A 26,679-nucleotide genomic window follows, 5' to 3' on the forward strand; every position below is an offset into this window, starting at 1 on the left:
GAATATTTTTAAATAGCAAAAAACAAGAGGCTTTCAGCTTTAAAACTATGAGTAAGAAAGAAAAAAACTATACCATGGGTGAACCTAGTCTCATTAGCTCTCCCCAACTATAGCTTTGGGGTCTGTAGTTACACCTGTCCCCCTGTCTAACATTTCAGATCCTAAGGAAGTAGCTATTCTAAAGTGTATCTCTGTTACTCTCTTGTTAAGAACCTTGGTGGTGCAGTGGTTAGAATGCAGTACTGCAGGTTAATTCTGCTGACTGCCGGCTGCCGGCAGTTTGGCAGTTCAAGTCTTTCTGGCTCAAGGTTAACTCAGTCTTCCATCCTTCCAAAGTTTGTAAAATGAGGATCCAGATTTCTGGGGTCAATATGCTAACACTGAAAATCATTTAGAGGGAGCTGTAAAGCACTGTGAAGTAGTATATACAGTAAATCTAAGTGCTACCATTATTGTTATTGGTTTTCCAGTGGGAAAGGAAAAAGAAAGAAACTGGAACTACATCATCAAAATCCTCAAAGTAGAAAAAATGTGTGATATATTTATATGCAGGATCCAATTTGAACTGGTCACCAGGACCAGAAGTTTTGTCTTCTGAGCTTTTGGACATGTACTGGAGCCCATCTTCAGGAAACTTCTCCCTAGCAGAGTATATGCTAGGCTGTATTTGCTAGGCTCTTCTCTGTGTAGTATTTATATGGCACATGTTGTGTGTGGCTTTAATACATTACATTAACTGGGGTGTTGATAGTTGGCTTTTGTTTGCTTGTGCTATCAATCCCTCACCTCCCAAATACAGACTGGATCCTGCAACATTATCCTAGAACATGTATAATCACCTTCATTGATGATATATTTATTTACCCTACTTATATGGCCACCTTTCTAGCCAATAAAATAACAATATAGTTATAGTTATTTATAGCCAACAAAATAACAATAAAGTAACAAACAAAATAATATCAAAGAATTTCATTACAGCAAAAGTCAGCTAAAACTGCATTGAAGCTCAGTTAAACCAGAACATTAAATACTACTACTACTACTACTATTACTACTATTACTACATCTACATTTCTGTTGGAAGCACCTACTAAGACACTTCCAGGTTGAACGGATTAGCCAGTGACATCACTGTTGCCACAGGAATGCCCAAGAGGTCTCCTTTCCTCTCTGTTATTTTCCCTCCAATGTGGTACCTATTTCTCTACTTTCATTTGCATGCTTTCGAACTGCTTGGTGGACAGGAGTTAAGGCAAATTGATGGGAGTTCATTCCGTCATGTGGCTCACTCCCGGTTTTCAAACTGCTGAGCTGTCAATCTATTACTGGTCTTTTAATTCAGTGTCCTAACCATATGAGCCACTGTGACCCCCAATTAAACAACACACACTCCTGCCAAAGATCCCCCATTAACAACCTAACTCCAATGCTTGGCAAGGAGAGGCTTTCATAACTTTGCAAAAGGCTGGCAGATTCGGGACAGTCCATATTTCAGAGGAGACATTATTCCATAGGACACGTGCCATAGAAAAGAAGGTGCAAAATGACAGTGCTTTGCAGTGGCACTGAGAATATGCTTACTCTGGGAGAGACATAAACCACTAGGAAGAAATGGTCCCAGAAGTAGCAAAGTGCAATGTTATGTAAAGCTTTAAAGGCGACAACTAGCACCTAGCATTGCATCTTTCAGCATCCTCTGGGTTTCTTTGTCTTTCAGAATGGAAATGGTGTGAAGGCAGTTCAGTTCTCAATTTGCGATATGTAACTTCAAAGCATTGGTATAGGAATGTTCAAAGCACTGATATAGGAATATAGATACAAAAGCTCCATGTTTGTAAATAAATTAAAATGTGCAGCTGAAGCATTGAGCTTGAAACTGAAGCACCAAGCGTTTATATAATCAAAGACGTGTCATGACCAGTGTTCCCTCTAATTTTTTTTCGGTGTGGGCGGAAAACTATAGTGTCTGAGCAGCAGTCACTTCAGGACTGGGCGGCATATATATATATATATATATATATATATATATATATATATATATATATATACATACATACATATATATACACACACACACACACACACATATATACATATATACATATATACATATATACATACATATATATATATATATATATATATATATATATATATATATCTCCTTCTAATAATTATGATTACACCAACCAATCAGATCACTGAAACATAATCACCCAATCTATTTGCTACATTCAAACCAAATCTCCATCCCCACACTATATACTAGGAAGAAATGACAGTTGCAAACATTCCATTTTACAACAGCACGAAGCTTGGAAACTTCAGCCTGATGATGGTGAATGTGATTTCACCGAAACGTCGCATAAACATGCAAAATATTACACAGGGCAAAACCCGAACTCAGAACAATCTACATATATATAAATATATATATATAAAATGTTTTTAGCTGATATATATATATATATATATATATATATCCCTTCTATTTTATTGAAATTAATAATAAAACAAAACCAAAATCTATTACTATTAAAACTAAAACAACCAGCAAAAACAAAAACAAAACTATTAATAAATCTATGCTTTAAAATCCACTTAAATAGTTGAGCTAGTTTCAAACTAGATTTTGATTTTCTTTCTCTCTTTCTTGCTCCCATTCTTTTCTATCTGTTTCTGTCTCTTTTCCTCTCTTCCTCCCTCCCTCTCTTTCCCCCTTCTCTTCTTTCTCTCTCCCTCCCCCCTCCATCCCTCTCACTCTTTCCCTCTTTCTCATCCTCCTTTCCTATTTCTCCATCTCTCCCTTTCCTTCTTTCTCTCTTCCTTCCTCTCTTTTTTCTCTCTGTCTTACTCTCTTCTTATTTTTCCTGCCCTGCAATACCACTCACTCGCACAAATATGTTTTTTGGGGCCAGAAGCACGGGGGCTTCCTGGGAAACTTTCCTTTTTCCCTGGGACCCGGAGAAGGCAGCCGTTGGATTTGGGGTGAAAAGGCTCGGAGGCAAGAGCCCCGCCATCACCCCGAGCAATTCGCGTAACGAAGTAGACTGCTGAGGCACCGGGCAGTACCCATGGGAAGGTTGGGGGAATTGCAACAGGGTGGCGGCCGGGCTTGGGCGGTGGGGGAACCGCGGTAGGCTGGTGGCTGGTTCTGGGTGGCGGCGGGCGGGCCGCGGCAAGCTGGAGAAGCCGCAGCAGCGCGGGAAGCCGCGGTAGGCTGGCAGCCGGGTCTTGGCAGCAGCGGGCGGGCTGCGACAAGCCAGAAAAGCCGCGGTGGCGTGGGAAGCCGCGGTAGGCTGCCGGCCAGGTCTGGGTGGCCGCGGGCGGGCTGCGGCAAGCCAGGGAAGCCGCAGTAAGCTGGCAGCCGGGTCTCGGCAGCGGCCGGCGGGCCACGGCAAGCCAGGAAAGCCGCGGGAAGCCAGGGAAGCCGCGGCGGCACAGGAAGCCGCGGTAGGCTGGTGGCCGGGTCTGGGCGGCGGTGGGCGGGCCGCGGCAAGCCAGGAAACCCGCGGTGGCGTGGGAAGCCGCGGTAGGCTGCCGGCCGGGTCTGGGCGGCCGCGGGCAGGCCGTGGCAAGCCAGGGAAGCCGCGGTAAGCTGGCAGCCGGGTCTCGGCAGCGGCTGGCGGGCCGCGGCAAGCCAGGGAAGCCGTGGGAAGTCGGGGAAGCCGCGGCGGCACGGGAAGCCGCGGTAGGCTGGCGGCCGGGTCTGGGCGGCGGCGGGCGGGCCGTGGCAAGCTGGGAAAGCCGCGGTAGGCCGGCGGCCTGGCCCAGGGCCCCCGGTCATCACCCCCCACCCTCGTTCCCACCCCCACCCCATGGATGCTTAGAAGGCTTGGCAGCAGACCGCGCCGCCAGACCCAGGGACCCCCAACGGTTTTCTTACCTTACCGGGCCAGCAGCTAAACAACCATTTGGCTGCGGGGGGGGGGGTGTACGCAGAGAACGTCTGGGATTTAAGGGGCGGGGAAGAAAGCGGGCCTATAATTGGCCCCTTTCTTTCCCGCCTTTACTTGAAGGAACTGTTGCTGCAAACTGTTGTTTACAGAGCAGCGGCAGTTCCTTTAATTTCAAATTCCGGCGCAGCGATCGGTCCTGTGCGCTGGAATTTGAAATTCCCGGGCTGGGGGTTAAAAACCTCTGCGCTATAGCGCGCTGCGCAGCTTAGAGGGAACTATGGTCATGACCAACATCTTTAAATCTGATGCTTCCTATCTCTCAACATCAATGAACTGAACCTGGATGAGACTCAGATCATTTAAATTCCAATATTCATAAAATCTTTGTGCACAGACTCTGCTTGTTCAGGATCAATACATTATTGTGAAAAGGGTAAGAGGTGGAATCATTTAATATAAAAAACAGGGTCAATAGCCGTGCTTCACTTTCTGTATGCAAAACATTCTTCTTATATACAATGGATAAAGAAGATGACAGTCACTGAATTTTGCTATCATACCTTCTGTACTGGAAATAAAAACTATTTTCAATTAAACCATAAATAAAATCATATCTTTATATACACTAGTTGGGCAATTGCATGGTGGAATCTCCCTCTGGATTTCTTGTTGAACAACAGGCACTTGCAAACTAAGATGTCACAGGGAGATAAAAATTCTCCAAAGATTTCTGAATGTGGTTACTTTGAAACAACAAAATTGTATCTGTTTATTCTTTTGTATGCACACTAGAACAACCAGATTTGGGTTGCAAAATTCTGGATATTACTAGAAGACAGCAGAAATACTGCAATAGTCATCCAGATTCCCCCTCCCCCCCAGTCTGAAGCAGTTTAAATAAGCAGAATTAATAAAATCAGAATGTGTTCACATACCACTCCATTAACAGAAAGCAGCTGGTCTCCCCGTTTGAGTCCTCCATGCTTCTCAGCTACTCCTCCAGGAATTATGCGAGATATATAAATAGGAGAATTTTGTTCTTTTCCTCCCATTACATTAAAGCCAAGGCCTTCATCCGTCTTTGGCAGTTCTACTACTCGGGGATGAGAATGCCCTTCACTAGCTGCAAATGCAGCAACTGTTGCCTAGAAAAAATATACATTTGTTTAACATACTTATGAACACGGTTAGGAGCACTTCTGCTGATTTGTTTCAAATATGTATTCATAAGAACAATGCTTTAAAATTTGTTTTTTTTAAATTGTTTCCTTTAAAAGAAAACTAATAAAGTGTAATATTGCTGTACCCAAGAGATCTGCGTACAGTTATATCCCAGTGGTGTTATTCTGAGAATTGGAATGCTTAAATCTCAAGTTCTCTGTTTTATGTACAATATGCTCAGGTGGAAGCCCTGCCTATATGGCTATTCACAATTACGTCAATGCAATTTGTATCATACAGTGGCTCTATGTTCTATAATACAATAATTTTTTTGAAAGGGAAACTCAGGAGTAAACATTAGATTATTTTTACCTGTAAGTTTCTTATTGGCTATTTTGAACAAATGTCCTTGCAATGTAAGCAAATTTCAAAAGATGCTTTTTTTTCTTTCTCTTTTTTTTGCTTTTTGTGGAATACTTAATTAAGCAGAATGACGAGATGCAAATCAAAACAATTCTTAAGGCAGAAGAGGCATATGCATAGTAGAGTCCTTTATATTGCAGTGGAACATGCAGTGGTATTATAAAGTTTAATTATCTTTTAAAATACGAACATTTTGCATGTATAGCCAATATAATGTTAAAGGTTTCTTACATTTTAACAGCAGCTAAAAGGATCAGTAGCTCAACCTGAATAGGAGTTTTAATTTAATTTAACTTTAGGGAGGAGAGTACAATTTTAAAAAAATTGTAAAAATAGCAACTTTTTATCAGAGTGCACTACATATCTGAGCACTTTTTTGACTTATTGAAACATGAAGCACAAAATACTCAATTAACTTGTTCACTGATTTAAACAGGAGAGAGCATGTATACTGAACTATATGAGACTAGGCAGTAAGGCCGGGATCCCCAAACTTGGCTGGAAATTCTGGGAGTTGAAATCCACAAGCCTTAAACTTGTCAAATTTGAAGACCTCTGCACTAAGGGTGGATATAGGCCCTGATTTGAATAATTCATTGAATTTGATTTGATGATTTAAAGTCAGATTAGTTCAGTTCAAATTCCTGTATTGAGTTGAATATGTTTTCAGAAAAAAATGATAAGATGACATCCATTTTTACGATGTAATGAAAATCATGAATTCTGTTCAAAAAGTTCATTTGATTCTGAGAATTGATAATGTTGCCTTCAAATCAAATGTGCATATAATCCCACTTAATGGTAGTGTTGAGCTGGCACAGAATTGGGAGGAAAATTAATGGCTCTCCACACTATCAGTAGAAGGCCTGATGTTTATGGGAATTTGGGAGGGGTAATTTTCATGAGGGAGCAGATGCAGCCACAAAGTATTCTTTTGAGAGGTTCAAGATCATTCTTTGTCCACCACCTGGATGAAAGCAGAAGGAGGCGTTGCCACACTGGCACAACCTAAGTGAGCAACATGACAAATTTGGGGTGGAGGGCAAGGGATGTGAACTTTCCACTGGGTGGGAAATTTTGGAAGCGTCAGACTCGGGTTTCCCACTGTAGGTGCCTGAATGGCTCTGCCAATAAATTGGGACACAGAAGGATGGGGTGGCACCTGGGGGTGGTGGTGACCGATCCTCAACTGGCAGCCCCAGTGAGGGATGTCACTCCACCAGATTCCCAGATGGTGCTGAGAGAGTATTGAGACCTACAGAGGGTATTTAGCGAGGAAATATTTACCAAGCTAGATTTAAGAGAAGCATACTATCACATCCGAATCAGGGAGGGGGATGAATAGAAAATTGCACTCTACTGCCCACTGAGAAGTTTCCAATTCAAGGTGATGCCTTTTGGACTATACGGAGTCCTGCAGTCTTCATGCAGTACATCAACGAAGTGCTCCACCCCACTTGGACAAGGGGTGCTCATCTGTTTAGATGATATTCTCATCTTTAGTGAGACACTGGAAGAGCATGTGAAAGCTGGTATGACAAGTCTTGAAAAAAACTCCTAGCCACTAAATTATATGCAGAACTTTCCAAATGAGAGTGCCACAAGATTTCACTGGACTATTTATGATACCGTTATCTCCAAAGACAGGATAGAGATGGATTCAGGAAAAGTGAAAGCAGTATTTGACTGGCATCCCCCATGCACTCACAAGCAATTGTAAAGCTTCCTGGGCTTCATGAACCTCTAGAGGCAATTAATCCCAGCATTCACTGAAATAGCCCTACAGCTGACAGAGCTGCTAAAAAGAGGCTCGATGGCCACCAAGCTAAAGCTAAACCAGCTAATTGGCTGGATGATGGATTGCCAGAAAGCCTTTGAAAGACTGAAGCGGCTCTTTGCCCAGGAACCTATCCTACAGCATCCTGACTTTGAATGGCAATTCATTCAGTCAGCCACTAGTGATATGGCTGTGGCAGCAGTGCTGTTGCAAAAGAAAGAAGAAGGCCCACTCCTGCCATGCACTTACAACTCCAAAAAACTGGCAGTGACGGAGAGGAGATGGGCCGTCTGGGAGAAATAAGTCTTTGTCATTCGTTGGGCACTGCTAATCTGGAGGCAATTCCTAGAAGGGGCCAAGATACTTTTAAAGGTATGGACCATAAGAACCTCAAGGCCATGAAGACCCTAGAAAAGTTTCACCCAAGCAAGTGCAATGGGCACAGTACTTTAGGAAGTTCAAATTTGAACTGAAGCACATCCCGACGGGGAAGAATTTATTGGCTGCTGCATTGTCCAGGAAGCTGCAGTATGATAGTCAAAGAGAAGAAGTGTTCCACTCTGTGATTCCCGCTTCACCAGAAGAAGCAGCAGGCAAAGGGAGAACTAGTAGCTGCTGTCCTCACCAGAGGCCAGACCTGGTGGTCAAGCAGCTGAAGCCAGAAAGAGTGGACTAAGAAATTTAAGGCAGCCCTGCCTAGTGATCCCTGGCTTAATGATAACAATGATATCCTAACCATGAGAGAAGGGCTGGCATGGAAGGTGGCCAACAATGAAATCGGGGATGGAGGACTATGTGAGGAGCTATTCTACCTGCACCACCAAGAAACACTGGCCACCTGGACTATTGCAGCAGGTTACTGATCCCAGTAAATCCTGGAAAGAGATCATGATGGATTTCATAGTGGAACCCCTGGACAGCAAGGGGAAACACTGTGGTCTGGACAATTGTCAACTTGTTCTCCAAGCAAGCCCATTTCATCACTTGCTCCAGATTGCTAGAGCAAGACACTTAGCAAAGTTATTCCTCAAGCATATCTATTGCTTGCATGGGGTGCCTAAGAGGATCATATCCGATAGAGGTGTACAGTTTACCGCCAAGTTCTAGAGAGAGTTCATACATGCGATTGGATCCATGCAAGGACTTAGCTCGGTTTTTCATCTGACTACCAACAGTGCGGTGGAATGGACCAATGCAATAGTAGAGCACTACCTCCATTGTTATGTATATTACCAAAAAGATGCCTGGGAGGAGCTGCTACTATTTGTAGAAGTAGCATATAACAACACCGTCCATAGCAGCACAGGTTTGACCTCTTTGTAAGTCACCACTGGCCAAGAGTTCATTCCCATGTTGGAACTACCCATGGAAGCACCCACTTCCATGTCCCTGGCTGAATGGATAGAAACCTTAAAGAAAGAATGGGAGAAGACCAAGAGAGTGCTGACCAATGCTGCTGAAGCTTACAAGAAGCAAGCACCGATCGCTCCAATCCTCTTTCCAAGTGGGAGATAAAGTTTTCCTATCCACAAAATATATTCGATTGAGATTGCCCAGCAAAAAACTGGGGCCAAAATTCTCAGGGGCCTTCCCAATAGTCAAAATAATAAATCCTGTCACTGTACAGATTGTATTGCCCATAATATTGGGGAAAATCCACCCAGTATTCCATTGCAGCTTACTAAAGCCTGTGACAAAATCTAATTTAAGTCCACAAAGCCTCCCCCCTTGTAATACAAGGGGAGACAAATTATGAGGTGAAAAACATCTTAGACTCCAGAGTATTTATAGGCCAGTTACAATATGTCATTCATTGGAAAGGGTACCCTTTGTCTGAATCCACATGGGTGATAAGTTGGAAAGTGAAAGCAGACAGATTAATTAAACAATCCCATGACAAATACTCAGATAAGCCAAAGGGTCCCCCTGAGGGAGGGTGGTGTGGTTAAACCTGTTAACCTCTAGTGATCTCTCTCTCTCTCTCCACTGCAGGATACACTTTTTTCTTGAGGGAGGCCATCTGTGGAGCAAGAACAGAAGTTGGGGGGGAGGGGGGATTAACAGCTTGCCATACTATCAGTACCAGGCCTGATGCTTATGGTGATTTGGGAGGGGTGAGTTTATGGGAATTTGGGAGGGAGCAGATGCAGCCACAAAGCATTCTTTCAAGAAGTCATATCTACCACCTGGACGGAAGCAGAAGGAGGATTTGCCATGCTGCTGGCACAACCTGAGTGGGCAATATGACAAGTTTGAGGGTGGGGGGTAATGTAAATTTTGGAAGTGTCAGATTTGGATTTCCCACTTGCCAGAATGGCTCCGGCAATAATCCGGAACTTTGAGGAATACTTTGACTTGGACTTTGATTTAAGTTTGGATACTATCTGGAATCCTGACAGGTGGTTAATTTCAGCTGCCTCATTTCCATGAGTCTTAAATCTCCGAAAACAAAGGATAGCTAAATTTCATTAGGATGATATTTAATGAATGGATTTTGATAGCATGAATTTACACTCTTAGTTACATATACAGTATTTATTATCATGCAAAATTTGTCATCATGCATGCCAGACATAAATGCACAAGGAAAATGCAATGCAGACAGCCCAGAAATAACCAGGAAATACTGTAATATTGAAACATTGCTGTATAATCCTCCTGTTTCATATGAATAAGAAATGAGAATGGCAGACCTTCTTGAAAGTTTTAAGTATATCATATGATGACAATTTTTAACTTCACTCTATTATATGAAGTGAAACAATCTAAAAACATTTTTCTAGACTCAAGTAAATTAAAACTTATATCTCTCTAAGCATTTATAGTAGGTCAAACTCAATTCCCTCTAGAATAAAAGTAATTTATCCAATAAGCAAATGAAAGAATATTACTTAAATTATCTTAATTACCTTCAATATATTTAATGTTAAATATACTACATCGCTTCAGTAATTTTCCTCCATAGCTTATCTCAATTTCAAATTAATATAATTATGTTGCTGGCTGTAGTGTGAAAAGAAGAGTAACATTTATTATTCTGGCTTGCAAATAATGGTTGTTCTCTAGTGTTATGTATAAAGTTACTAAACTTGCATTTTGTACTGTCCCACCCCCTCACCCCCACACAGAGAGCCTGTTTGAAATTCATTCAAGTTTTATCAATAGTAAACAGGGGAACCGTTTCCTTGAAGAAATACCAATTTTGTTATTACTTTTCATTTCTGTACAATGCAAACTAAATTTCAAATTTATTTTGTAAAAGAGTATTTCTTTTGACGCAGAGAGCTTATACTTATTTATAAGGATCTTTACAGCATTTTAACCTAAGATCAGATTTTTCAGGAGTTGCTGCTGAATTTCTGTTGAGGAACTACATGCTAAGAACTTCTGAAACAGACAGGCTTATATTTTTGGCCAGACTATATAAGTAGAATCTATTAAAGGAATTAGACATAAGTGCTAATGGTCAGTATTTAATTGCAAGTAAGTATCTTAGAAAGTGACTCCAATCCATTCCACCCCCTCACCCGTCCCCAATAAGCCTCTTGGCCACATACAGCATTCTCTTTTCTTAAAACTACAGGAGTAGCACAAATGTTGAACTTGCCGGTATGTTACCTGGGAAGTAGCACACTGGTTCTAGACTCTGGGCTGCCACTGATGTCTAAATGTTCTTATAGTGTACACACGAAAACCTGAAACATACACGCGCACAGTCAATTACTGGGCCATGTGGAGAATAGACCTCCTTAAACCACAAGTTTCTTACCTTGGCAGTAGCTCTGGCACGGAATTCGGGGCAGCCAGTAATATTTATGGTTTCATGCATGTATTGATATACCTGAATGTATACAAAGAAAATGATGAAAATTAATAATCTGTGCAATCTCCACAAGTCAAAACATTTTGTGCTTCTTTTACCAATCTTTAATGTCCTTGAAGTTTTACACTGCACTGAACATACCTACCTCCAAGGACTGTTCTGTATATTTTGCTAATAAGTTATTTATTTACCAGATTTCTCTACTGCTTATGTTACCTAAGTCTGGGCAGTATTTCTTCTGTATTAGATGTCTAGTCTTAAGGTGTGGAAGAATTTCAGTTTTCTAGATATTCAAACATTATTTAATTTAGGGAGGAAATACCTTCAAAATCCAACCCCACTGCAATTCTGAATTGCTGTGTGAAATGTGTCTAATTAGTCCAACCTATCAAAACCAGCATCACAAAAAACATATTAGGAACATAAATTAAAATAGGGAAGAAAATGATAAAGGAACACCTGTCTACCCTAGACGAATTCAAATCACCAGGACCAGATGGATTACACCCCAAGGTTCTGAAGGAACTGGCAGAGATCTCAGAACCACTGAATAGAATAGAATAGAATAGAATAGAATAGAATTTTATTGGCCAAGTGTGATTGAACACACAAGGAATTTGTCTTGGTGCATATGCTCTCAGCGTACATAAAATAAAATATACATTTGTCAAGAATCATGTGGTACGACACTTGTCATAGGGGTCAAATAAGCAATGAAGAAGCAATATTAATAAAAATCTTAGGATATAAACAACAAGTTACAGTCATACGGTCAACATGGGAGGAAATGGGTGATAGGAATGATGAGAAAAACTAGTAGAATAGAAGTGCAGATTTAGTAGAAAGTCTGACAGTGTTGAGGGAATTATTTGTTTAGTAGAGTGATGGCATTTGGAAAAAAACTGTTCTTCTGTCTAGTTGAATTACACCTTTCAAAGATCCTGGAGCACCAGGAAACTGCCGAAGGACTGGAAAAGAGCTGATGTAGTTCCCATCTTCAAGAAAGAAAAAAAAAACAGATCCAGGAAACTACTGGCCTATCAGCCTGACCTCAATACCAGGAAAGATTTTGGAAAGGATAATCAAGCAACGAATCAACAAACACCTAGAAACAAACAAAGTAATAACCAAAAGCCTACATGGGTTTGTCAAAAACAGATCATGTCAGACTAATCTGATAGCATTTAGTGGACCAGGGGAGTGCTGATTATGTGGTTTACTTGGACTTCAGTGAGGCTTTTGACAAAGTAGACCATAACCTACTACTAAATAAAATAGAAAAATGTGGGATAGACAGCAACACCAGCAAATAGATTCAAAACTGGCTAACCAACCATGCTCAACGTGTAGTGCTCAATGGAATTACATCTACATGGAGGGATGTATGCAGTGAAGTGCCCTAAGGCTCTCTTTTAGGCCTAGTACTCTTCAACATCTTCATCAATGACTTGGACAAGGGATAGGTGGGGAATTTATCAATTTTGCAGATGACACCAGACTGGCAGGAATATCCAACACTCCAGAAGATAGGCCCAAAATACAGAAGGATCTTGACAAACTTGAACAATGGACACTATCTAATAAAATGAAATTCAATGGTGAAAAAAGTAAGGTTCTACATTTAGGCAAGAAAAACAAAATGCACAGATACAGTATATGTGGTACATTATTATTATTATTATTATTATTATTATTATTATTATTATATTAGATTTGTGTGCCGCCCCTCCCCTCTCGGAGTGGCTCAGAACAAGAAACAGTACAAATCCAATACATTAAAACAATTAAAATCCCTTAATATATATAAAAAACAATCATACATCTCATACAGACCATGCATAAAGTGGAACGGCCCAGGGGAATCAATTTCCCCATGCCTGATGACAGAGGTGGGTTTTGAGGACTTTGAAAAGGCAAGGAGGGTGGGGGCAGTCCTAATCTCCAAGGGGAGTTGATTCCAGAGGGTCGGGGCCGTCACAGTGAAGACTCTTCCCCTGGGTCCCGCCAACTCTATGGGACCTAACTGGTCGCTGAGATTCGTGGGGCAGAAGGCGGTCCCAGAGATATTCTGGTCCGATGCCATGAAGGGCTTTATAGGTCATTACCAACACTTTGAATTGTGACTGGAAACTGATCGGCAACCAATGCAGACTGTGGCGTGTTGGTGTAACATGGGCATACCTGGGGAAGCCCATGATTGCTCTTGCAGCTGCATTCTGCACAATCTGAAGTTTCTGAACACTCTTCAAAGGTAGCCCCATGTAGAGAGCATTACAGTAGTCGAGCCTCGAGGTGATGAGGGCGTGAGTGACTGTGAGCAGTGAGTCCCGGTCCAGGTAGGGCTGCAACTGGTGCACCAGGAGAACCTGGGCAAATGTCCCCCTCGCCACAGCTGAAAGATGGTTCTCTAATGTAAGCTGTGGATCGAGGAGGATGCCCAAGTTGCAGACCCTCTCTGAGGGGGTCAGTAATCCCCCCAGGGTAATGGACGGACAGATGGAATTGTCCTTGGGAGGCAACAACAACAACAACATAATAATAATAATAATAATAATAATAACAACAACAACAACAACAACTCCACTGGAACTTGTGCCGGAACTACCATTTACCAGTGGCAAAGAACTGGTGGGATCATAAGCCCGAAAAAGTGGTCGAAAATGAGCAAGCAAAACTATTGTGGGACTTCTGACTTCCAACTGACCGAATTCTGAAGCATAACACACCACACATCCTGATTGTGGAGAAAAAGAAAGTATGGATCATCGACATTGGAATCCCAGGAGACAGCAGAATTGAGGAGAAGCAGCTAGAGAAATTAGTGAAATACAAAGATCCAAAAATCGAGCTGCAATGACTCTGGCATAAGCCAGTGAAAGTGATCCCAGTGCTACTTGGCACGCTGGGCGCAGTGCCAAAGGATCTCGGCGGACATTTCAAAACCATCAGAATTGACAAAATCTCCATCTTGCAAAAGACCGCTTTACTGGGATCGGCAAACATAATTCACCGCTACATCACGCAGTCCTAGGTGCTTGGGAAGTGCCCGACTGGTGATGAAATACGAAATCCAGCATAGTGATCTTGTTTGCTGTGTTGTATTGATAATAATAATTGATAATAATAATAATAATAATAACAACAACAACAATATATTAGATTTGTATGCCACACCCATCCGAAGACTCGGAGCAAACAATAGCAAACAATATACAATGTACAAATCTACCCATCTGTCTGATGTAGTATAGGGTTTCCTGCCTAAGCAGGGGCTTGGACTAGAAGACCTTCAAGGTCCCTTCCAACTTTGTTGTTGTTGTTGTTGTTGTTGCTATTGCTATTGCTTGTTAACTCAATGCAACCCACTTTCTGTCTGTGTTTCACATTGTCTTTTATTTTCCTTCATTTATTTTGCCATTCTGGAAACAAACATTTTAGCAACTGGTAAATGGTTGGCTTAGATAATAAAATATACTCTTTTTATTAAATTTACATATCACCTGACTCCAGTCAGTAGACCAACAGGCCTGATTTTTCTCATATTTTGATAATAAACATTATTTCCAGTATTAATCTATATTGTATGGTATAAAACCATGGTTGCAAATTTTATGTCAACATTTTTCCTTTATTTTGAGGTTACATTTTTCTCCTTTGGAGTTATACAATTACTCACTCATTTTGAATACCCATATTTTGATTTATCTGCCAAGTTCACTAAGGGAATATTTTTTTATGTTTTACAAGAGATTTATTTTCTGAATTCAGCAATGGCATTGGATAGAAAGTAAGTCAAGTAAAACACAGACATTTCAAAATACTTCAAATATATCAAAGGCAGATAAATTGTTATTATCAGTGAGAATGCCACAGAGAATACACAGAATAAGCTGTCACAGTTAATTTTTAATGCATGCACTATCTGGTGAAAACTTTCCCCCATACAGAAAAATTACAAATTCCTTTTGCCAAATAGTAAAAAATAAATCCTTGAATCCATAATGGCAACAGTGTTGTTTCAGTGCAGGATAATGAAAGAGTGCATAACTTATAACCTTATGGAACATAATTGGCTTTTGACCAGGGGTGAAATCCATTTTTTTACTACCAGTTCTGGGGGTGTGGCTTGGTGGGTGTGGTATGGCTTGGTGGGCATGGCTCAATGGGCATGGCAAGCATAATTGCCATTCCCACTCCACCCCAGGGGAGGGATACTGCAAAATGCCTTCCCACCCCACTCTGGGGCCAGTCAGACGTGGTATTTGCTGGTTCTCTGATCTAGTCAAAATTTCTGCTACTGGTTCTCCAGAACCTGTCAGAAACTGCTGGATTTCACCTGGCTTTTGACAGAGTCCTAAAATTCACCAGCCAGAGAAATGTATAAAATTTTGCTTTCAAAATGTTGAATCCAAACTGAAGATTCAGTGTCAAGATTTCAATAAGAAGATATCATACAAATCTTTTTGCAAATAAGTCTCTGAACATTTCTTCCTCAAAATGACCTTCATTTTCAAATGTAATTTAGAGGGGAGAAAACAATAGATTTTTTTTGTTACTGCTAAGATGTGAGATTTACCACATCTTAGCATATTTTTTGCTGTTATACAACAAAGCAAAAGATCATGATGTTTCTATTCCTATAACTTGAATTAATTCATGCTACAAACTATCATCTTGTAACTATAATCAAATGTTAAATAATTAATTCAGTCTTAACAATTTCTAGTTTAATTTAATGTACCATAACTTAGTCAGATGATACATTATGATTGTATATCTGTCAGGGATCCACGTAACACCCTCAACGAAAAAAAACTCCAAGGCTTGAGTTTCCTCAAAGTTCATTTTATTAGGGATGTCATATTGACACATCTGGGAAAACCTGAATCTGAAAATTTGCGGTTTTCCACACCCAAAACAAAGTTCAAGTTCCTGCGCCAGTACCCACATGTCCAATCAATGCGCCATACCAACTGGAGATGCCTCCCAAGCACACCCCTCCACGTGCAGGGCAGAGCGACCTTGACTCTTGGAGAAAGGAATGTTATTTTGACTATATATCTCCCTATTCCATACAATCCCCTCTCCCAGTTTCCCACAGTATTAAATGTGGCAGGCTTGAAGATCCAATGCCTAAGATGGTTTCCAGGCCTGATAATATCTTTGTTAACTTGAATGTGTGCTTCAAGTAAAACAACATGCTAGTGTTCAGATAATTAGGAAGCCATCAACTATTTTTCAAAGTCTGCTTTATTATTCCTCAGTGAAATAGAACAGAAGGTTTGTTTTAGTCCTGTAAGAGAAATTGGGCCAGATATTTCATACAGCAAACAGTGAGGACTGATAAGGCAGAAACTGTTCTTGTCAAACCTCCCTGTGCTATACAGGTAATTCTCAACTCACATTTAGTAACTGGTTGAAGTTACAATGGCATTGAAGTGACTTTTGACCATTTTTTCATACTTATGACCACTGCAGCATCCCCATGAACGTGTGATTTACATCTGGATGTTGGACAACTGCTTTATATTTATGACGGTTGCAGTTCCAAGAATTATGACATCCTTTTGCAATCTTCTGACAAGCAATGTCAATAGGAAGCCAGATTCACTTAACAACTGTGTTACTAACTTAACAACTGCAATGATTCGCTTTAAAATGCGACACAAAAATTCATAAAATGGATCAAATCTCACTTAAAATGAAAAACCATCATTTTATGCTTTGTTTCAAAGCAGCAAAATGTATTGAACCATCCTTAAACATAGACAAAGGGTCTATGAAGATTCTCAGACATCCCAGTCATGGTTGTACCAAAGATGTTTTTTCAAAAGGTAACTGTTTTCTTTAGATGTTTCGCTTCAGTTTTGAACTGAAGAAGCTTCTTAGATGAGAAGCAAAACTTCTTCAAGGAAAACAAAGTCCAGTTGCCTTTTGAAAAAGCATCTTTGGGATGACTAAGGCAAATAAACCTATTTATATAGTGAAACAGCTAGTATGTACTCCTGTACTCAGAGAGCCATACATGCTTTGGATCATTTTGAAAAGTTGTTGGAAGAGGAAGACCACTTTGTAGCTTGTTGTACCTTTACACACATACTCAAAAAGGACAGAAACACAGCTTTGTTGTCCTGTCTATTGTTTTAAAGCATGTGAGTCATAATTAGAGCTCAATTGAAAACTAAAAATAAATTAAAAATGATACTTAAATATGACTTCCCCACAAAAGGGGATATTTATACGTCTCTTTTCTTAGCACAATAATCCAGAATGGAGGGTTTAAGATACCATGATTTATCAACAGTATCTTAAAAACAATGTCCCTGGTTTTAAGATATATTGGTTGTTACAGTAGTTTCTAACAATAGAATGGAATGGAATGGAATAGAATAGAATAGAATAGGAATTCTTTATTGGCCAAGTGTGATTAGACAAGGTCTTGTGTAAGAGATCTTGGAACTATGTCTTTCAGTGTGAAATAACTAGTGGATTATCGAACTTGGGCTAAGAAAATGTTCAATGCTGTGACAGTCATGAAGTTCACTAGTTAAAATATGCAATTAACCAAATTATCAATTTTTAAGCACAACCATTTACATCATACTATTAGTGTGTTTTAAAGCATGCTGACTTTGGCATATTGTTTTAATAAGCATATTATGTATGTTGTCTTTTAAATCTTTAAAGTTTCATTTTGCTCTTAATTAATAGGATATATAACACAGTCTTCATCTGCATACCAATTCTTTTGTTAGTGAATTACATTGAAATGTTCAAAAGGTGAAGGAGGTACAACAATGCACCAAGTATTTTTTTTAACTTCAGAATCATTACTGTCCTGGTTAAGAAAAAAATAGATATTTTTTAGTTGGATTCACTGTGTTTTTTCTAGCAGCTGAAGAGTTCAGGAAACAGAACAACTTGCTTTGAGATAAGTTACAGGCAAGGATGCATTAAAGTAAGGAAGTGCATAATTATTAAAGCTGTGAATCCCAGGAAAATTAAAGTGATTAGTCATAGGCACTTTAATAAACTAATGAAACATTACATAATATCTACAAAATAATGACAATTTCAAAGACCATAAACTCCTTAGTTAGTTTCTTAAAGGCTAATCTCCAGATCTGGAGACTTTTTGTAATATACACTGCTCAAAAAATAAAGGGAAGACTTAAACAACACAATATATCTCCAAATAAATCAAACATTTGTAAAATCAAAATGTCCGTTTAGGAAGCAACGCTGATTGACAATCAATTTCACATGCTGTTGTGCACATTCAATTTTGTACAGGACAAAGTATTCAATGAGAGTATTTCATTCACTCAGATCTTGGATGTCTTAGTTGAGTGTTCCCTTTATTTTTTTGAGCAGTATATATTGATAAGATATGCTCAAGCAGGAACCTTGCACACCAATAATTATTTATTATTGATAATGATATAAATAATATTTTAACAATGATTTTAAAGTATTACGAGACTTAAATGAAATACCTCCTATAAGAGCAACATAATAAATAAACATAATGAAGAAAAAGAAAAGAATAAAGAATAAGAAAAATATATTAAAAAATATCTGTAACGATGATAGTCCAATGAAGAACTTACATTTGGCTTGCTGAAGATCTCCAATTCATTTCCTGATAACTTCAGCTAAAAAGACCTCATGTTTCAAAATCCTAAGTAGCCTACTGGAGTTAGTTATGGTAGCAACATTGAAGGGCATTTCTAGTGAGCCAGAAATATTGGCAACTGACTATGCAGATATGTTCCAAAGATCTTAATAATAGATTTTATAATAGAAAGGGTGCTCTATCGATTTGTGCAACAGTCAATGTGTCATTTAAATATATCCAACCTCAATCAAAGGATGACGGAGAGGGGCGGCATACAAATCCAATAAATAAATAAATGAATAAATAGTGTTAACTATCCATAGGTTCTCGATGTTCCACAGTTTAGCCAGAACACTGAACTATTAACGTAGATGAAAAATATTTAAGGGCATTGAATCATACAAACCCATCTAATTTCTGGATCAAAACATTTTACTAAGTCCTTTGGTCCCTCGGATATTTTTACCAACCATTAGCTTTCATGAATAATCACTCTCAGTTATTTAATCATGAAAAATAAAGTATATAATTTCAAATAATCAACTTCCTTGAAACATATTATCAAATCCATATTAGTTGGGTGTTGTGGTTGGCTTCAGGCCATCTCCTGTGGTGGCTGATTTTGACACAGAGGAGTGGGAGCTGTCTGTTTACAGAAGACCAGTATGGCTGGAGGGTGAATCAGACAGTGAACCAGAAGCAGAGACAGGGAGAGAAAGGGAACAGGAAGGGACTGGAGAAACAGAGAGGGGAAGGGAGTCAGTCAGGTGTGGAGAATGCTGGGAAGACAAGAGCAGCTGGGCAAACGCAGAAACAAATTATAGGTCACAGCTGATAAGATTTAGTGACGCTGCTGCAACTTTGAAAAAGGGGAGGGTTGGAGTGATTTGTGTGGGAGTCTATCATTCAGCATTGAAGAAAGTTTGATGAATTGTGGTTTGGTGTTTGCTGTGGCTTTCTGGACATTTTGACATTCAATTTGTGAGTTATTTTTGACTGATGTAAATCTGAAGGGCTTCTGCACTGAGTGGAGTAATTTACTCTGACCTATTGACTTTTTAAACTAGCAATTGCTCTGAAACTCCATGGTTTGCAGTTTTCTGAATATAAAGGACAATCATCGTTTTATTTTTACAAGCCTGCTTTGTGTGTGTGTTTGATTAATTACTTGGGATAGGATCTTGATCATCATATGGGATTTAATATCCTATGTTGCTCCTTCTGTGGTATTAGAGTTCAACATATACTAATAACATTTCTACAGTGTCCCAGTTACCCAAAGCTGCAGTATGCACTACATGTCTAAGAATGGCCTTGACTATCTAGAAAGAATAGACAGCTCTCGTGCAATTCCCCTTCCCAAATTCCCACAGTAAAGAATACATATTAAAATATATACATATTAAAATAAGTGTGGCAGGCCAAAGACCCCAACTAAAATAGTTTCAGCCTGACACTACAAATGTTAACATTTGATGGGACATCTGATTGGTAAAAAATGAAATTCCTTCTACTATCCAGACTACCTAATACAGAGGTATCAAACTTGAGGCCCGCGGGCTGGATCTGGCCCACAGGGTGCTTAAATCTGGTCCACAGGCTGGCCTGGAAATAGTAAAGGATCGGACCATAGTGCATCTGGCAGCCAAAATGGGGCACCTGGGGAGGGGTCTGCTTGCCCAGTTTCAGCCTAGATGGTCCATTTTTTGTCTAGATGGCCTCCTGCAGCACTCTACTGGCCAAAATGTGGCATAGGGGGTCATGCTACAGCCCCCATCCTCCATTTTGGCTAATAGGGTACTGTAGGAGACTGTTTGGGCTGGAAATGGGGCATGGATGTGTGTGGACTCCCTATGCCCCATTTTGGCCAGCACAGTGCTGCAGGAGGCATCTGTCACATCTCTTCCGCCCCCTCCATCCCAGCCAGCCTGAGGAGAACTACAATGCTGATCTGGCCCTCAAAGAAATCCAGTTTGACAATCAGGAATGATTACGCTGGGCTATTGGAGTTTATGGTAGTTTCTGGAGACTGAGATGATTCTGCTGAGCTCCAGTGCCCCTTGCAGCCACTTGATTTACCGTATTTTTCGCTCCATAAGACGCAGTTTTTTTCCTCCCAAAGTAGGATGAAAAATCAGCGGCGTCTTATGGAGCGAAGCTGCAGGCAGGGAGGGGGGGGAGGCGCTGGAGCAGAGGGGGGGCGGCGATATACTCACCAAAAGTGTCCCGCCTCTGTCGCCGCCTCTCCTCTTCCCAACCCTGAAGAGAGCCGTGCCTTTCGGCCTCCGGGAGTGCTCGGCCGGGGGACGCCTCCACCGCACAGGTTTAGGAGGCGGAGCGGCACCGGAGGAGCGTTGGCGGTTCCGAGCCTTTGGGAAGGCTACGGGAATCGCTTCAGGAGGCGGGGAGGTCTCGAAGCACCGTTCACCGTGTCTTCGCCTCCGCGTGCTGCCTCTGCCCGGCCGAAAACAAAACGGCTCCAAAAGTCGGCCGGGCTCCCGGGAGGCGGTGCGCGACTGTTTCCTCTTCGCTGCAGAGCCACACGGAGGCGAAGACACGGTGCCCGGCCACGCTCCGCCTCCCGGGAGCCCAGCTGCTTTTTGGAGCCGTTTTGTTTTCAGCTGGGCTCCCGGGAGGCGGAGCGTGGCCGGGCACCGTGTCTTCGCCTCCGTGTGGCTCTGCAGCAAAGAGGAAACAGTCGCGCACCACCTCCCGGGAGCCCGGCCGACTTTTGGAGCCGTTTTGTTTTCGGCCGGGCGGAGGCAGCGCGCGGAAGCGAAGACACGGTACCCGGCCACGCTCCAAAACAGCTCCAAAAATCGGCTGGGCTCCCGGGAGGCGGTGCGCGACTGTTTCCTCTTCACTGCAGAGCTGTCGGGAAGAGGCGAAGACAACGGCGCCCTCCACTCTCTCTCCCTCTCTCTCTCTCTCTTTTTCTCTCTGTTGCCGGCGTGGTGAACGAGAGAGAAAGAGAGAGAGAAAGAAAGGAGGGGAGAAAGAATGAGAAAGAAAGCGAGAAAGTAAGCAAGAGAGAAAGACAGGGAAAGAAAGCAAGAGAAAGAGAAAGAGGGGGGAAGAAGGGGGAGGGAAAGACATAGAGGGAGGGAAGGAGGGAGAGAGAAAGAACAAAAAACAGGGAGGAAGGAAGAGAGAAAGGAAGAGGGATGGAGAGAGAGGGAATGAAAGATGAAGGAAGGGAGAGAGAAAGGGGGAGGGAGAGATAGAAAGGAGGGAGAAGGGGGTAGTTAGGGAGAGGGAAAAGGAAGGGCTTGGAGAAAGGCAGGGGGAAAGAAAGATAGAAAGGAAAGAGGGAGGGAGAGATAGAAAGGAAAAAGGGAGGGAGGAAAGAGGGAGGGAGAGTTAGAAAGGAAAGAGGGAGGGAGAGATAGAAAGAAAAGAGGGAGGGAGAGATAGAAAGGAAAGTGGGAGGGAGGAAAGAGGGAGGAAGACATAGAAAGGATAGAATTATGGATGCAAGAACTTGCTCATGTGTGATAGCTACTTTTTGGCTCAAAATATTTTTGTTCTATTTTCCTCCTCTAAAATCTAGGTGCGTCTTATCAGCAGGTGCGTCTTATAGAGCGAAAAATACGGTATTTATTTAATTATTTGGTTATTTGGTCCCTTTCACCTATGGGATCATGTGGTCTCTTTGTTAGAAGAGTGGCTTTGTTTGAAGCCATGAGGTTAAAATTTCTTTAATGGTGGACACAACTTTCAACAGAAGCTAGATTTGCGGGATGGGTCTTCAGGAGTCAGAGCTTTGAGGAGAGATCTCTGGGCTTCTGGAGTTTAGAGGTGGAATCCTCCTGAAGATTACCTGATGGCTTTGTAAAGGTGAGGGGGGAGGAAACAGTTGGGCGGCAGGGGCTCAGGCAGGCAGCTTAAGGAGAGGGGGGATCCCAAGCTAGCGGAGGCTCCAGGTGAGGAAATCAGCTGGGCATCTTTCTCACAAAGGTTTTTTGAAGGCTCCATGAGGGTAGATGGGGGAGGAATCATCTGGGCGAAATGGGCTCAGGCTGGTAGCATTGGTTTTGGGGAGTACCGGGGAAATCCCAGGTTGGTGGAGGCTATTTCCCAGTTGTCGGTGGATGCTGGGAGGCATCAGATGGGCGTCGGGGAGGAGATCAAAGCTAGTGACTCCTTGCTTCCTTTCCCGGCTAGCGGCTTCTTTTCGCAGAGCAAAAATCTTCTCCCTCCCCACAGTAGTTTTGGCTGGCTTCATTCATTTGAACGCTCTCTCCCGTCCCGCATGATTTCTTCTATAGTCCCCGCTTACCCTCTGTCCAGGATAGTTGACGTTTGAGCCCGTGCATGCTTGCATGGATCTGAGGGTTTTGTTTTTGATTTCTTCTTAGCTGAGCTTTGCATAGGCTTTTCACTAGAAGTCCTTCAGGGTAGGAGTCTGTGAGCGCTCTTTCAGGAGTTATTTTAGTAATTTTTGTTATTTATGTACTTTTAAAAAATATTTTCCTTACTTTGTTTGCTAAGATCTTCTGCGATGGGACTAGACATCTGCTTACGTCGCCATCTTGGTATATCTACACTGTGATTGCTTTCCAATTTTATATTAGGTACATTGGTCTGGAAATTCTTACCAAAATAGAAGCAAATAATTTTTGTTCAGTGGTAGACTACGTTTCTTTATCCAAAAATCCCATGTGTCCTCTTTGAAAAGATTTTACATTATAGCTGATAATTGGGAAGCAGCTCAGCTTGGACAGGGTTGACAGAAAAAGTAACTAACAAAAAACAAGAACAACCAAAGGATTAATTACACAGAGTCAGGGGGTCTTAAGTTCCTGAAAGCTATGCTGGAATTGTGGCATGTTTTATTCAGGATAATGATAGCAGTCACCCAGGGGAAGCAAACATCTGCATAGTTACAACAAATGTTGGAACAATTGGGAGCTGTGCAGTTAAGCTACGTATCATCATGCCTCATGCAGTGGTTATTATGATGACTCATTAACAATCCCAGACTTGCAATGAATTCATGTAGCTCTTACTAGGACTGACATTTTTAATTACAGAGCATATAAGAACGTATGAAAAATGAGTAAGTTAATACTTTTTTTCCTGAAGGAACTTAACACTGTGTGTCTATGGTGTCAGTGTAGGTGTGGGTGTGAGTATTTATGAATATTGATTTCATTCTGAATTTAATTTCAATCCTTAGATTTGGAGTTAAATATCCTGAAGCACTGTTCTATCTTAAGAAATAATACAGTGCATTATAAAACAGATACAGATACTTTGTTTAAACTAGGGCTTTCAAATTTTAGCAACTTTAAGACTTGTGGACTTCAACTCCCAGAATTCGAGTTGAAGTCCACAAGTCATAAAGTTGTCCAGGTTGGAGACCCTAGTTTAAAATATATCTCCTGACAAATTGGTGTGTAACATCTGTAAAAGAAGAACATGTTTCCCCTAACGCATTTTATATTTTGCCATTTAGCTTCATGAGAGAGAATGAACCAAAAGTGACACAAAGGATGAACTATACTGGAACATTTCACTTAAGAAATTACAGTACAGTGTTCCCTTACTTTCGCGGAGGATGCGTTCCAAGACCGCCCACAAAAGTCAAATTTCCGCCAAGTAGAGATGCGGAGGTAATTACACTATTTTTGCCCATGAACAGTATCGCAGGACATTCCCTAACACTTTAAACCCCTAAATTACAATTTCCCATTCCCTTAACAATCTTTAGATTATTACTCACCATTATTACTGGTACTTACCATTGAAGAAGATATTTAATTATCCTGATATTTATTAACATAATTATTTCTTAATAATAATTTGATGATGATGTATGATGTGACGGGCAGGAAAAACCATGGTGTAGAAAAAAACCCATGAAGTATTTTTTAATTAATATATTTTTTAAAACCGTGGTACAGTATAGTCTTTTCACGAATGTCGGACCCGCAAAAGTCAAGGGAACACTGTATACAGTATAAATATTGAACAGATACAAAGAAGAATGCCCCAGAACTGGTTTAAAACTCCTCTTTAGCCAATTCCTGTTCTCTCATAGGGCATATCTAATATTCCATTCATCACAAAGTACTTGAACAAAATATTAACAAGGTTAATATGGTCCATTATGTACAATACAGAATAATTCTTAATTAACATGGTGGAACATGTTATCCTAATGCAAAAGGCATTAAATGAGATCACATCAGTGAATGAGCTAGACTACTTTTTAAACAGTACAAGGAAGGTCAAAGAAAAGACCAATAGAAAAACAATCAAATAGATGATGCTAGGGAGAATGACAGCAATTTATTTAAAAGATAACAATTTGTTTGTTTGTTTGTTTATGTCAAGTATGTATCGGGGGTATACAAAGATATAATTATATTTATATACATGATACTAGTAAGAGAGAAACATTAAGACAGGGGACGGAAGACACTCTGGTGCACTTACACCCCTTACTGATCTCTTAAGAATCGGGAGAGGTCAACAGTGGATAGTCTAAGGGTAAAGTTTTGGGGGTTAGGTCAGGTAGTGAGTTCCATGCATTGACTACTCGGTTACTAAAGTTGTATTTCCTGCAGTCGAGTTAAGAGCGGTTTACTTTAAATTTGTATCTGTTGTGTGCTAGTGTATTGTTGTGGTTGAAGCTGAAGTAGTCAGGAAAGACATTGTAGCAGATGATTTTATGAGCTGCCAAAGCAATTCTCCATCTTAGCTTATACCTAGTATATTTAAGGAGTTATACTGAGTCAATTTCTTACAGTTTCCTCCCTCATGAACCTCTTCTTTAAGAGACCTGTCTCGGTCTTCATGTCCCTTTTGTGTTCTCAAAGACTGCATGGCATTCAATCATAGTAAACATTACTATGTATTTGCATTTCTGAATGAGCATATACACATTCTCATGATAATAACTTTTTTTTTTGTCAATTGTCCTATGGAGAACAGCATCATTTATTTGATGTAACATTACATTCTGCGACATTATATTTATGCCACGAGTGCCAACAACATACAATTCAATTTCAATTTCAATTTTATTTGATTAGTCAATCAGTCATATCAAAGTAATGATAATGATCACATTGGTCATCATAAAATGAAGACTTATCATAAACACTATACACTAGTGTAAACTGATTAAAATACAATAATATTAAATACCCTGTACTCAAAATCAGAGGCTACCGGTGGGTTACAACAGGAATATGAGATGGACACCTGCAGCTTAGCTCATTTAAAAATTGGTGTCCTTCCCTACAACCCGGGCAGACGTCTGTTTCAGGAATCAGAGGAAGTTATGATTAAGACAGCCTCTGAGGCAGAAAACAGATCGCTACCCAGGGCTGAGATAACCCCTCTGGATACAGATGCAGACAAGAATCAACAACCTCCAACCATACACTACTCTACATGTAAGCCACTACACAACATATCTGACCCTATTCAGCAGCAAGAGAACGGTAAAGGAAGACCAAATCTTAATCTTAATCAATGTGCCTTTTTAGACACTGAAGGAATGCTGGACCTTATCTTACCTGCAGATTGACTATATGAGCCATATCATTCAACTATACACCCCAGCTCAATGCCAGCCACCTCTCCAGATAAAAAACAAGGAAGTTTTATCCAATTATTGTCATGGAATATATCTGGTTGGAAGAACAGAACGTCAGACGGAGACCTATTGAAGTTCATCTCCAAGTTTGACATTATAGCACTCCAAGAGACATGCTTAACCACCAGTGACGAAGAAGCCCAGTTAACAGGCTGTAGATCCTGATTTACACTCGTGCGCAAATTTAAGTCAAACGGGGTTTCTCTGGGGGATTATGTGTATTTGCCAAGGCAGACATGGGCTGGCAAGGGCACCAATTGGCCCTCAGAGAAGACCCCTACTATTTTCAAGCCATTCAATTTAAATACAAATCAACTGCAGTAGTGCTGCTAAATGCATATTTATCCCCATCTTCATCCCCATGTT

At 40.9% G+C, this 26,679-nt stretch overlaps 1 protein-coding gene across 1 annotated transcript in view; it reads right to left on the reverse strand.

Moving 5' to 3' along the window:
* The window catches only part of LIN7A (lin-7 homolog A, crumbs cell polarity complex component), a 40,721-nt gene that overhangs the window by 222 nt on the left and 13,820 nt on the right, over positions 1-26,679 (reverse strand). The window contains 2 exon segments of the mRNA XM_070754770.1: positions 4,838-5,047; positions 11,033-11,104. Coding sequence (XP_070610871.1) covers positions 4,838-5,047; positions 11,033-11,104 — 282 coding nt within the window.

The sequence above is a fragment of the Erythrolamprus reginae genome, chromosome 6, assembly GCF_031021105.1.
Source record: "Erythrolamprus reginae isolate rEryReg1 chromosome 6, rEryReg1.hap1, whole genome shotgun sequence".
NCBI lineage: Eukaryota > Metazoa > Chordata > Lepidosauria > Squamata > Dipsadidae > Erythrolamprus > Erythrolamprus reginae.